This window comes from Callorhinchus milii, unplaced genomic scaffold (assembly GCF_018977255.1).
Source record: "Callorhinchus milii isolate IMCB2004 unplaced genomic scaffold, IMCB_Cmil_1.0 Scaffold7, whole genome shotgun sequence".
NCBI classification, from domain to species: domain Eukaryota; kingdom Metazoa; phylum Chordata; class Chondrichthyes; order Chimaeriformes; family Callorhinchidae; genus Callorhinchus; species Callorhinchus milii.
In genome coordinates, this window is record NW_024704748.1 from 13,386,690 (window position 1) to 13,399,192 (window position 12,503).

Below are 12,503 nucleotides of genomic sequence, written 5' to 3' on the forward strand. Positions count from 1 at the left end.
TTTCAAGCACCTATTCTGTAAAATGTAGCTATAAATTCATCGATTCATTTCCATATATACCTTGTCATTCTCAAACTGATGCTCAAGAACAGAAACTGCCCGTGGATGTGAAATGCCTTATGCTTGTTGATAATTTCGTACACCAAATATAGTCAATTCACTTTACAGTATATTCTGTGAAGCGCTTTCAGACGTCTCAAAGACGTGCTAAGGCGCTACATCAAATGCAATTATTGTAATTATTATAATGCTCGGAGGTGTCTCCCTTATATGTATCACATATTTAATAATAATACAATGCTAGTTTCCATACTTTTGCACTTTTACAGGTGTCAGCCTCGATCAGTTGTTAGCATTCTTCCCTCTTAGTCAGTGGATTGTGGATTCAAGCCCTACAAGGGGACGTTGCGCTCAGTCCAGGCTGTCACTCCATTGCCAATGCTGGGGGGAGTTGCATTGGCAGAGGAGCCTTCCTTGGATGAGAAGTTAAAACCAAGGTCCCTCAACTGACCCAGATGGCCGATAAAGATCACAATGCCACTAGTCCAAAAAAAGGGAATTTCTCCCAGGGTCCTGGTCAACAATCCCTGATCGTGGGACATTGCTGTACACAAATTGTGCACAAATTGGCAGCTGTGTGCTCCTATAGTCTTTGAATTCTGTGAAGCTGTAGATTTGAAAGGCAAATCTATAACGATATCAAAACTTCAGTTGGCCTGGTGCCTTGCATAACTACAGCCTTATTCGGACCACTGGTGGCATGTTTACAGCGGGTCAATGATACGATGAATTTGCTTCTGATTATACCTTTAAATGCGAGTGCACTGTAATAAAAAATAGCATTATATTTTCCAATGGTAACATTACCTGTGCATTCTGAGCAGAGGTATAGGGTATAATACATCTTAATTGAATCCAAAGATTTAGTACAGGTGAAGAAGCAATTAAACTGAATGTTCTACAATTACACATATCACATATTATTGCATTAACATTGAGAGAAAATGTGAATTCCAATCGTATTTCAATAAATGCAGTATATATATTGTAAATGTAATGCTGGTGTGTAATTCCCTTGGGTAAATCTCCACGTTCGGAGGAAGAGCGTATGGGAATTTTCGAGCAATAATCACTCGGTTTTCTGATGTTGCACGTAATGGACTGAAAAGGTTTGTGTTGGAATTGTGAAACATACGCAGCACAGTTTTAAAAAAAAACACACAAACCAGCAATTTCCAAACTGCACAGGATTCGCAGGTGAATGAAAATGCTTTACATATAAATATTAAACACACTTCGACGATGTGCATCTTCCATTTGAGAACAGAACAATCTGAACTATGTCTCAAAACAAGTTTCATCCAGCAGGTGACGCAGTGACTTCGCATGGACAGTCTTAGGCTCGTAAGGTTACGAATAAAAACCCATAGTATACATTATGTTGAAGACATGCGAATAGTTCAATGTTATATAAAAGTTATAGAGATATATACATCAGTCGAGCACTGCCATTGCATTACACACACTGTTCCTAACTGCAATCACGAATGTTATCTCTCTTTAACAGTATATCCGCACAAATGCAATTCTTAAAAAATATAAAATAACTCGTAATTGAAATTTTATTTTAAAAGTGTTGCTACACTGGTAGAATATTTTTTTTTCCTATTGCAATACGCTGTAGTGCACACATAAAAGAAGAGGAAGTTAACTGGTTTAGAAATCGGTTATCAAACTAAGTATATTATCGTCCACACACACTAAACCACAGCTGACAAACAATAACGATCGGGTGATCAGATTTCTACACTGAAAATGCTTCAGGAGAATATAATTGCAAGAGGGGAAAGCATCATCTCGAACGACCCTAACGAACAGGATGAGAACTAACGCTCAGAATATCAATTGCTGCAACTATTAATCAAATTCTGTTTTTGTACAGTTAGTTGAATGAGTTTATATTCGGGGTGTTTGTATCACCTGCGTCAAAATACTAGCAAACCACCTCATATTAGCACAACAAGCATACCCAAGCTCCTCGGTAATTGTTTGTACTGTTCAGGGTTTATCTGTTGAATACGGGTTTCAGAGGGTCAGCAAAACCTTCAACGTGTCGCTGGATAAATTCGCAAAGTTTTTAATAAAACGCAAAGACATCTTACTGCGAATAATACTGCAATCATGTTTGCAGCACTGAAACAACTTGTAGCAAAGCATGCATTTTTTTATTTCCAGAGGTAACTGTCCTCCTCCCACCACTCACACACACATCTTTAGAACTGAACTTTGCGTCGAATTGAAATGTTTCGCTTCTCATATTGTTATCCAAAGCAACGAGAAGTTCTCTTATATATTTCGTGATCTTCCCCCCACCCCCATTACTACATGATTTTAATCGCAGCTGCTAATCTGCCACTATTTCCTAACACGATTCACGATCACCCCTACTTGCCATTAACCAACAAATTATGAGATAGCGATCGTGTACCGACGGACCGCACATTGACCGAAATGGATTGTTTCAGACTCAGGTTTATATCAGCAAAGAATGTAGTTTGACAACGCTGCTTCCAAAATCATTATTCAAACCACCCAGATAATGTGCATTTTACAAATGGTTTACAACATAGTTACCAAGAAACAGAAATAAAGTTGCCCTTTCGACTCAGACCGCGCAAATAATAAATATAATCCATTTGAACTTCCTTTTAAAAGGTTGTTTTTATTTCAATAAATTGTAGTTAATGCTTACGCATAAAACTGACTGGTTTCAGTTCACAGGAGAACCCGGGTGCCACACATTAGGGAACTAAATATGCAGTCAACGCACTGCTAAAGACTGAGTTATCTTCTTGCTGTGGAGACTCTCCAAAGAGACAAGAGAATTTAGGAAAGATATATAGATGCAGCATTGTCAGAATTACCCAATTTACACTTTTCATTCAAAAATGTTTGTTTGGTTTGGCCATGTCTCATTGCGTCTTCTGGAGACAAAACCCACAGAAAAAGACGCATGTGCACTTCTTACGCCTGGCATATGGGCCGTTTGTACCCTAAGAGTAATATTTTCTGTGATTGTGTGTATTTTGCAACAATGGTCATCTGTTTAAAGGGACAATAAACGAATGAAATACAGCTATGTCAGCAAGATTAGTGCGACGCTGGGCGAAAGGGGCTCCAATGATTCTGGACACAGGTATTATATTATTTGAAGGTAAGAACGAGCAGCTGCTCTCTCTCTCTCTCTCTCTGTCTGTCTGAAGAGTATACACATATTCGCTAAACATATGCCACCACAAATCACTGTATCTTTTTAATAGTGTACACATTTGCTTGGAAGGAGGGGTGCGAGTGAGACAAGCCATCGACAAGAACAGGTGTTAAATGGCGTGCGTAATGCACCTTTTTGTGTCAGAAGCCACAATATGTTCATGGGCTAACTACATTTCTTACAAAGAGTTTTGCTGCACACAACATTTAGAAAATTTAACAAACGACTTTCCACTTGTTGCTTAAAGCAACTTGGACTCCCTTTTGTTTTCCTTTTTTTCTAAATATGTGCCCCAACATCACCAAACAGCTGTTAGTTGCTACCACCTATCCAAAGACCAAAATAACGCATCAGTTTTTTTTTGTTTTTCTACACACACACAAAGCCTTTTCATTCCCTATTAAGATTAAAGGGGAAAATATGCCAATGTTATCTAAAACACTGAGCTACAATCTGTGACATTTGTTCTTCATAACATTTCTATCTTGATGACATTGCAAGACCTTCCCATTACACCAACTAGCAAACTAAATACGGAATAGGGGAATCATCTAGTCACCATATGTTTTCAATAAAATAGACAAATAGGGCAGGGAGATAGGAATTGCAGTTTGCCTGATATAAAGAACATAAAATAATCCAATGTAAACGAAATATTACCGCTCCTGAACAGGCCGTTAAATACTAAATCTATATTCGGCTTACCCAAGCAGGTGTAACTTTTAAACTCACGACTTTGTTTTCTGATTTTTATGACGGTTTGTGCGTAATATTGTGCTTGTTATGCTAAATGTGAGTAAACATAAGCGGCCAGTTGCTGTGGAAATGATAGAGAGTTATCAGAAAGTGTTACTCTGAAGGTTTAACAATAAACTTGCCTTATACCAGAGCAGGTGATACCTGCCCTAAGCTTCATGATTAATACTTCCCAAAACACTCCACTTTACAATCTCTTGCAATTATTTATTAAACGAAATCTATTTATTATTATTTTAGCAAACAGTGGTACCAGGTGGGGCTTTATTTTCCGTCTTTAGCTTTTGTCTGAAGGATGTTTGAAGTGGGCAATCTGAGCTTGGGAACTCGCTTACCAGATTTTTTGCTGTCCATTTGTTCCGGGGGAACTGCCAGTCAGTCAGCTATTCATTTTTTTTTTCACTTGGCAAATAATGCAGAAGTCGAAAGAGAGAAAAAAAAAAATCACAGTTAGGTGAACAAAAAAAAATCAAACGTTTAGAAAGTGTGCGAGGGCAAAGCTTTTATGTGTTGGGGCCACAGCACCACATGGAGGGACCACTCGTCCAACAACACCTTTCCCTTTTGAATCGTGCGCCTTTGGTGACGCATGCGCTCCGCCCTGAGCTCTGCCGGGACTCCGGGACCGAGCAGCTCCAGGTCCACTTCGGGGAGGTGCGGGGGGTCCCGCCCGACCGTCTGGTTTCACCGGTTGGTCGCGGCGCTGTCCCTCTCCGGCGACTCTCCGATACGAACGTTGCGCCCGTTATATCGCCGCAGCGCCTCAGGGCTCCCACCAGCCGCTCGGCTCTCCAACCTGTGCTCCCATCGGCTAACGTGCGCATCGTGCACCGCACCTGTCTTTTATTCGCCACCAGAAGCAGTGGCTCTGACCGGGCAGTTGGCTGCAGCCAAAGAATAAGTGAATATGTTCAATCGCACATTAATCGCCTCTGGAAATGCGATTTCCAAAGCTGTAAGTCCCAAAGTGAGGCGTTAATGTGCGCGCACTGCAATCTGCATTGCTCTGCAGTTGATCCTCGGGTACTATTTTGCAATGATACACAGACGGGATATGGATATTTTAAAATGATGTGACCACACCGTGTAATGTCATTTTAGCTGCTTTCTATGTTAAACAAAATTTTCACAGGAATGCTTCAAAGAACCAGGGCCCTTGCCCTCTCCCCCCCCCCCCCCCCCCAAAAAAAAAAACAGTTGAAGTTTAGGATTTAATTGGAATGCACCTGTTGCTTTGGGGGTTGGTTTGGGAATTTCTTTTCCTAAAAAAAAAAGAAAGCAAAAAGAAAAATAATCGTTTTGGCAGCATGGTTCAGTTCATATAAAACGCATTCCCACTTTTTTTTTCGCGGAATAAACAAGTCAATTCACGACTCTGCAGTACATTCCGTGGAGCGCTTTGAGACGTCTCGCAGGCGTGATAAGGCGCTATAATCAAAATTCAAGGATTATTATCATCATCATCATCATTATTATTATCATTATTATTGATATCATGTTCGGAGCCGTGAGTCCGTGGTGACTGAGTGAGTGAGTGGGTGGCGAAGCTGTGTTGCGTTGTGCTTTTTGTAGTGTGTGTTGAGCGTTGATGCTGCTGCTGCTGCTGCTGTTGTTGTTGTCAAGCTGCAAAGCGTGTGGAGAGGGAGGGAGGGAGGGAGGGAGAGGGGGAGAGAGGGAAGGTGGGGGAGTGAGTGAGTGAGTGAGTTAGTGATCCCCTTTGTTCCGAGACTGGAGTAATGAAGCTGAAAGGAGGCGGCGCGGGGCTCGCGTGGCTTCGCAGCGCGTCTCACGCTCTCCCATTGGTCTCCCCCTCCCCACCACTCCATTAATTCCAGGCACGTTCCCGGCGTGCGCTGCCCCCCCCCCCCCCCCCTCCCCCCACCCCCCCACCCCCCCGGGACCCCGACAGCGGCCCCGGGCGCCGCGAGCCGCACACACGCTCTGCTCATTAAAGCAAAAGGGCAACGGCACGGGCCGAGCGCCAGCAAACATTCAATGCACCTCCCTCCTCCCTCCTCCCTCCCCCACCACCACTCTCTATCTCTCTGCCCTGCACTCCACCTCCCCCCCCACACACACACACACACACTCCCACCGGGGCAGTATTGTTCTGCAGACTATATAAAGGCACCGAGAGTCAGTCGTGTGCCAGACACACAGCATCACGAGACCCCACTTCACAAGCTCGGCTCATCCAGCGATTGGGGGCACGGACAGACGCGTGCCACCACCACCACCACCACCACCACCACCACCACAGAGGACCTCCTGCAGATACACCCCTCGTCACCTGCCTTTCACTCACTTCATCTGCTGCTGCAACACTCGACAGGTTGGTTCCAACTGCCAGTTCTCCAGATCCCGACACTGTATACTAATTGCATTACATCCATCTAATGCTTCAGCCTTAAGACCTGGGACTTTATTTTCAACCTATCTTAATTTCACTATATTAAAACCGCGCGTTTTAATCAATCGGCTGCAGATTTTGCTGAGTTCCAAGTCAGCTCCTCGTCTGCACTCATTCGCAGCGGTTCTTCGCCATCATTCTTCGCACCGTCGATTTAGGGTATCGGTTCCCGAATCGGTAAAGCTATACGTGCAACTGCAATGCCAATGCTTCCTGGCTTTGTACTTGATGTCTGTGACCACCTCTCTTCCAGGATGACTCCCAAGACCGAGTGCTCTCCCGTGCAACTCAACAGCGAGGGGGAGCAGTACTTTGCGCTCTCCGACGATGACTCTCACAGTCTCCTGTCCCCAGACGCCGCCACCACCCCGGAGGACTGCTTGGCCTCTGGGGACGAAGTCACGGAAGAACGGTTCGCCAAGTGTGTCACTGAGGCGGCTCCAAAGAAACGGAAGGCGAGAGGCCGCACAAGAGTTAAGACCGAAGCCGTGGTGACCAAACAGAAGAGGAACCGGAGAATGAAAGCCAACGACAGGGAGAGAAACCGCATGCACAATCTGAACGACGCCTTGGACGCCCTCCGCAGCGTCCTGCCCACCTTCCCGGACGATGCCAAGTTGACGAAGATCGAAACGTTGCGCTTTGCCCACAACTACATCTGGGCATTGACAGAAACCCTGAGGATGGCAGACCAGGGCGGTAGCCAGGCTGCCGAGGAGGCGAGCAAAGAACATTTCTACGACTCTTCCAGCATGTTAGAGCTGTCCAGCCCCGCCAGCGTGTGCTCCTCCTCGGAATGGGACTCCTCGTACTCCCCGGTGTCCCGCAGCAGCAGCAGCAGCAGCAGCAGCAGTCTGAGTCCGGACGGTTCAGTGGAGGAGATGTTTCCTTTCATGCAGTCCGAGAACATGAGCTGCGGTTCCCGCTTACAAAGCAACATCCTGCACAGTCCTGCCTTTGCGAATTATATCTGAGTTTAATTCACGCACGTATAGTTTTTTTTTTAACGGCCACATGTCAGAAATGTAACTGTGTAGTTACGGGTTGTGCACTGCACAGATCGTAGGAGGGATATAGCTGTTTATTTTTCTCTAGGGTGGGGTGGGGAACATAGTACTGTAATACTTCCTTACTTTTACTTGCCTTATTGCTCTGAAGCACATCTACTCTCTGTATGCACTTTTCAAGCTGTTAATCGAGACTAATTTAGACTGTGAGCGTGCGTGTTGGAGGGGAGGAAGAGTTGTGAACAAAACCCCCTCAGTGCTAGGTTAGAAAGACATTGTAAAATCAGTAGGCTTCTGAAGAAAGAATAGACCGTGCAAATTGTTATTGATGGCTGCAGAAAAGCTGCAGGAATTGCAAGAAAAAAATCTCATGCATTATTAATTAATTCGGTCTGTGGTGCAGAAAAGAAAAAAAAACTTGTCTTTTTCACAAACACTAACAAATCACGGTTTTATCTACGATTTTCCGGTTAATTTTTGTAACTCGAAATGGTAAATTATATCGATCATGTGTGCGTTTTATATTTATTGATAATTTTTTTCCTATGAGATATATATTTTGTATATAAGAGATTATTCGGTCATGGTTTGAATAATTGTAATACACGCTGCCTGGTGTTGTCAATAAAAATGTTTACGTTCTGATAAACGTTTGCTTTGTTTGATACAACGAGTCATTGTGGCTAATAGGAAAGGACGCACCAAACTGGTGACAGATGGTGCAGAACAACATGAAAACAGATCAAGTTTTCGTGGTCGCGCATAAACCGTCCAATTGTAGTTATCACATAAATATTAGTAGAACAGCACGGTTAAAAAGTGTACAGACCACAGCAAGGCGAGCATAGGTTTATAATTCGAGTAGATTTTCTGTTGCATATCCATACTGACGCGTTACTGATCGAGACGAGTAACGTATATATGTCGTATACGTTTCCGAGAAAATGTACCATTATACATATATATATATATATATATATAGTCCTCACACATCAATAAAACAAGTTCAAATTACTGTACACGGTTGAGAAAGAAGCAACAAACATGATTCGTGCGCAGGCTGAAATTCACATGCACAATGGACACGATTATGGGGCGAATTAACACAATGAAGGAGCGTGGACAATTTGCGACACCATGAAATATGGAATTACGGAGAAACGCGCAGTTTAAATTGGATTCACTGAGTACAATGGACAGCCGCTTCTCAAAATCCCCTGTGCGCTCAGTCTCGACTCCTAACACTGCGCGAAGAGAATGTGGCTGGTTTGTGTTGGAAATAAGTTCAGCATCAGATGTTTTGTGCCCTGGGGATCACTCAGTAAAAAAAAAAAAATCCTAATTCAGTGATCGTATACATATTAACGTCCACACCTCCTCTGGGGCAACGTAGCGGAAAAAGAGTATCCACCCCTTCCCACAGACGCTCACAAATTATCACAGTCAATGAGTTCTTGCCACAGGGAGGAAACGTCAGTTTCAACAATTTTAAGTCAACTCACACAGTGCATAGGCAACTCATCATGTATTTTGCAAAGCAGGTTACCACAATATTTACTGTAAACTCCATATTGTCACACGGGACTGTAATAAAACGAGTGGCAAGCAGACAACTCGAAACAGTGTTGTCTGGAATAAACCTAAATATCAAGACGAGACCCCCACATTGACGCACAGCCCATACGTACATTTAGATCGACCACTTCACTGACTTTGCTTAATATAGTTACGGGAACGTTACTCAACACAGTTACAATGAAGTTTAAAGCACACGTGGGTGCATACTTCTTACTCAAAACCTCAAATTTCCAGGAGACACAGTGCTGACACAGAACACACAGGCGCATAAACTGAACGCGGTACAGTACAATGCCGGGGCGCTTCTCAAGACACGCATGGATGCGATCTAGGAAGACAAGTAGCGAGGATAACAAGTGTGGGAGGAGGTTTTCCTTCAACCCAGCTGTTGGAAAAAAAAGTTTCCTTGTTCTCAATTTTTCTTTTTTTAAAAGTCATGGGAGAGCGAGAGATAGACGTGCCTGTGTCTATCTGCCTATAAAAAAGGTTGCTCAATAAAGTGGATGGAGAGATGCTTAAACACTCTGAGGCACACTCACTCCTTCTCTCCGAAACAAAGGCAAGTTTGAGAAGGAAGTTGATTGTGATGCTAACCTCATTCAATCCGCTGAATGCAGTTAGCAAAGGGGAGGATAGCAGTAATAATTTCCCAATAAGATGTTTTTTTCCCAAACATATGCCATCGGACCAGTTGGGTATCCGTTTACTTTTTAAAAATGAATAAACTGTAGATTACTTCCATGTGCAGGTGGCATAATTATGTAAAATTCTCAGTCTGATCTTAAGCATGATGATAGGTTTCCGCATGTGTTAAGACACCCCATAAAACAACTAACCTACTCTTTCAATACTCAGGCTAGAAAGTGCTATTGGAGCCTGGAACCCATTCAGCATCTTTCTTATCCGTTTGAAGTTTTGCTCGAGGGACGTTAATATTAAAAAAAACTGTTTTAAATTGGTACAATTGTTTCACAAACGATTACAGAGAAATCTAGTCGTGTTTACCAAGACAACGCGATTTTTAAAAAAAAGAAAGTTCAAATCAGCTTTTGATGCCTCATTTGCTGTTTGTTGGAAAGTCAATATCTGTAACTGCAATTGTGGTATTTCATAAAGAAAAAAGCTGCTCGGGGAAAGGAACCCCTCCCCCGTCGACAGTAGAGTTATTTACAGTTTAACAACATGAAGGAGTCATTGGCAGTGCCTAAAGAAGAACATAGTTTAAGCGATTTTGGTTACCAGGACTCCATTGTCACTCAATGCGATAATTCCAACCTACATGTTGATCGCGTTTTACAAACGGTTTTGTGTGGGATGGCACTCAATGTGGGGAATAGGGGGCTATAGGTATGTCAATCCTTTATTTAAAGAAATGAATGCGACGGGCTCATGTGGCGCACGTAGTGTGTGGTCACACTTTGAGAACTCACAGGGGGCGCTTGAATCCAGCCCTCCTATCGCCAATTACGCGTGAGTCCCATCAAACAGGCAGATGGACTGAGATCCTAAAACCCAAAATGCATCTTAACATGAGAATAGCTGCAATGCTACTCGTAGTCCAATGCTGCCAAAGCGCCTCCAGTGCTTCGCAGATGCAACTTGTTCATCCATTTCCTGTTGTAAATTAGTTAACAATTTTGCACTAACCGTACTTGCTGCTGGAGAATAAAACAGCTCGAGATTTTACTGATGTCTCCCAGCCTGTTATCAATGTTGGACATTCAATAGTAGCTCATTATGCATTAAAGCCATTCAGTACGTATTGATTCGGGTTATTAATTTGATTTTTTTATAAGACTTGTTGAAATATAGATTGCATTTATAATGATGTGGGATTTGGCGTAAAGATTTTAAAATATTCACAAAAGTCTAGTGAGCCGAGTCATAATTACGATTCATTAGTCGATTCGGGATGTACGTGGTTAAATAATTCAAAATATTTAAATAATTGATTACATATTTATTCGAGACAACATTTATGTTCAAAACAAACATGGCCCTGTGAATAAGTAACTGCTTTGTTTCATTTCTATGTAGGATTATAATGTCTGAACTACTTCCCATAAAAAAGTTCCCTTGTGGAAAAAATTAAAGATTGCGTTTCATGAATAATCTTTGAATTTCTGTTGGGAGGCCATCCAAAGCTCTTCACTGAAAAATGAACACATTATTTTACTGTAACGAATAGTAACTGTGTATTTCTAGGCAGCCAATTTATGCTCAAAAATGTCCCACACAAAGCCATGAAGTGAATGATCAATGTTACCCTGAGGAATGTTGGCCAGGGCACTTGGAGAAAACTCCCTTCACAATAAAATTTGGGGAAAGCATATTTGAGAAATACACCATATTTACATGTTACGCTATTAGCACACTACGTGGTGCTTTGTATGTTGTACAAAGTGCATACTTGCGGCAACCAATTACGCACAGCATTGTTCCACAAGCAGTCGTGGATTGGGTGACTAAATTATTATTATTATTTTTGGAAGGGATTATTACCCCCGGAAAAACCATCAGCCAATCGAATAACAAGCGGGTTCCTACTTACTGCTCGATAAACAGAGGTGTGTGGAGTAAGGAAACTTGCCCAACGTTTCGCACTGCCCAAGAACTGAACCACAAGTTCTCTCGCTTGGGAGGCGAGTGCTCTAACCTTCAAGCTACTCCAGCTCCAACGTAAATGAACATGACACGGAGATAAATAATATACCATCATTTATTGCAGAAATTGGATACTCCGGTTACCGTGTTGATAACAATCCCAAATTTTACGTTAGTCCATTTGCCCCATACTATTAAAAACGGATTAGTCTGTTGGTCAAATAATTGTAAAAATGCCCTTAAAACCAACCGTAGTATTCTGAGATGTTTTCATTCACTCGAGGCGAAATAACATTGTGTTTCATTTCTGATTGACTTCATTTAAATGCCCCGCTTCTCCTCTTCCGCCATATGAATCAATCGAGTCTAAAATATCATTTCCACACGGAAAACAATCGGTAATCTAAACTGTTAAAGCATCAGCAACAGGTCGGGCTGAGTGAAGGGATGTCTAAGTCAAAAGGTATAAATTTATGACCATCAGATTCAAACTGTCCATATGTTTACCGAAATCTAGAAAGATATTCGGTTAATGATCGGGAAAAGCACCCTTACTGGGTGTGATTAAAATACTCAGGATTTTCAAAATACGACTTTGCAATAGCAGTTTCGCATTGATAATAACAGAGAGGGTATTATTATTTAAAGAGATGCAGCAAGAGAGGGACCTTGGAACATTCAGATTAAAATCCCGAGAGAAGTCTGTTGTATATAAGCTAATGCATATTAAGTTCGCTGAAATGTAACGTAGGTAGATAGGTGTGATCAATATAAACCTTTAGTGCTTACATAACTTGAGTGGAGTGAAGTGGAGGGCTTTTTTTTTGGGGTGGGGGTGGGGGGTGGGCGGAATATTCCTTCCCCCAAATTCAGGCTG

At 42.4% G+C, this 12,503-nt stretch overlaps 1 protein-coding gene across 1 annotated transcript; it reads left to right on the forward strand.

The window, feature by feature from the left end:
• The first annotated feature begins 6,198 nt into the window (after positions 1-6,198).
• LOC103181474 (neurogenin-3) lies at positions 6,199-7,839 on the forward strand. Its single transcript, XM_007897988.2, has 2 exons — positions 6,199-6,359; positions 6,691-7,839. The coding sequence occupies exon 2, from the start codon at positions 6,692-6,694 to the stop codon at positions 7,409-7,411; it is 720 nt and encodes a 239-aa protein (XP_007896179.1). The 5' UTR covers positions 6,199-6,359; position 6,691; the 3' UTR covers positions 7,412-7,839.
• Positions 7,840-12,503: the final 4,664 nt, after the last annotated feature.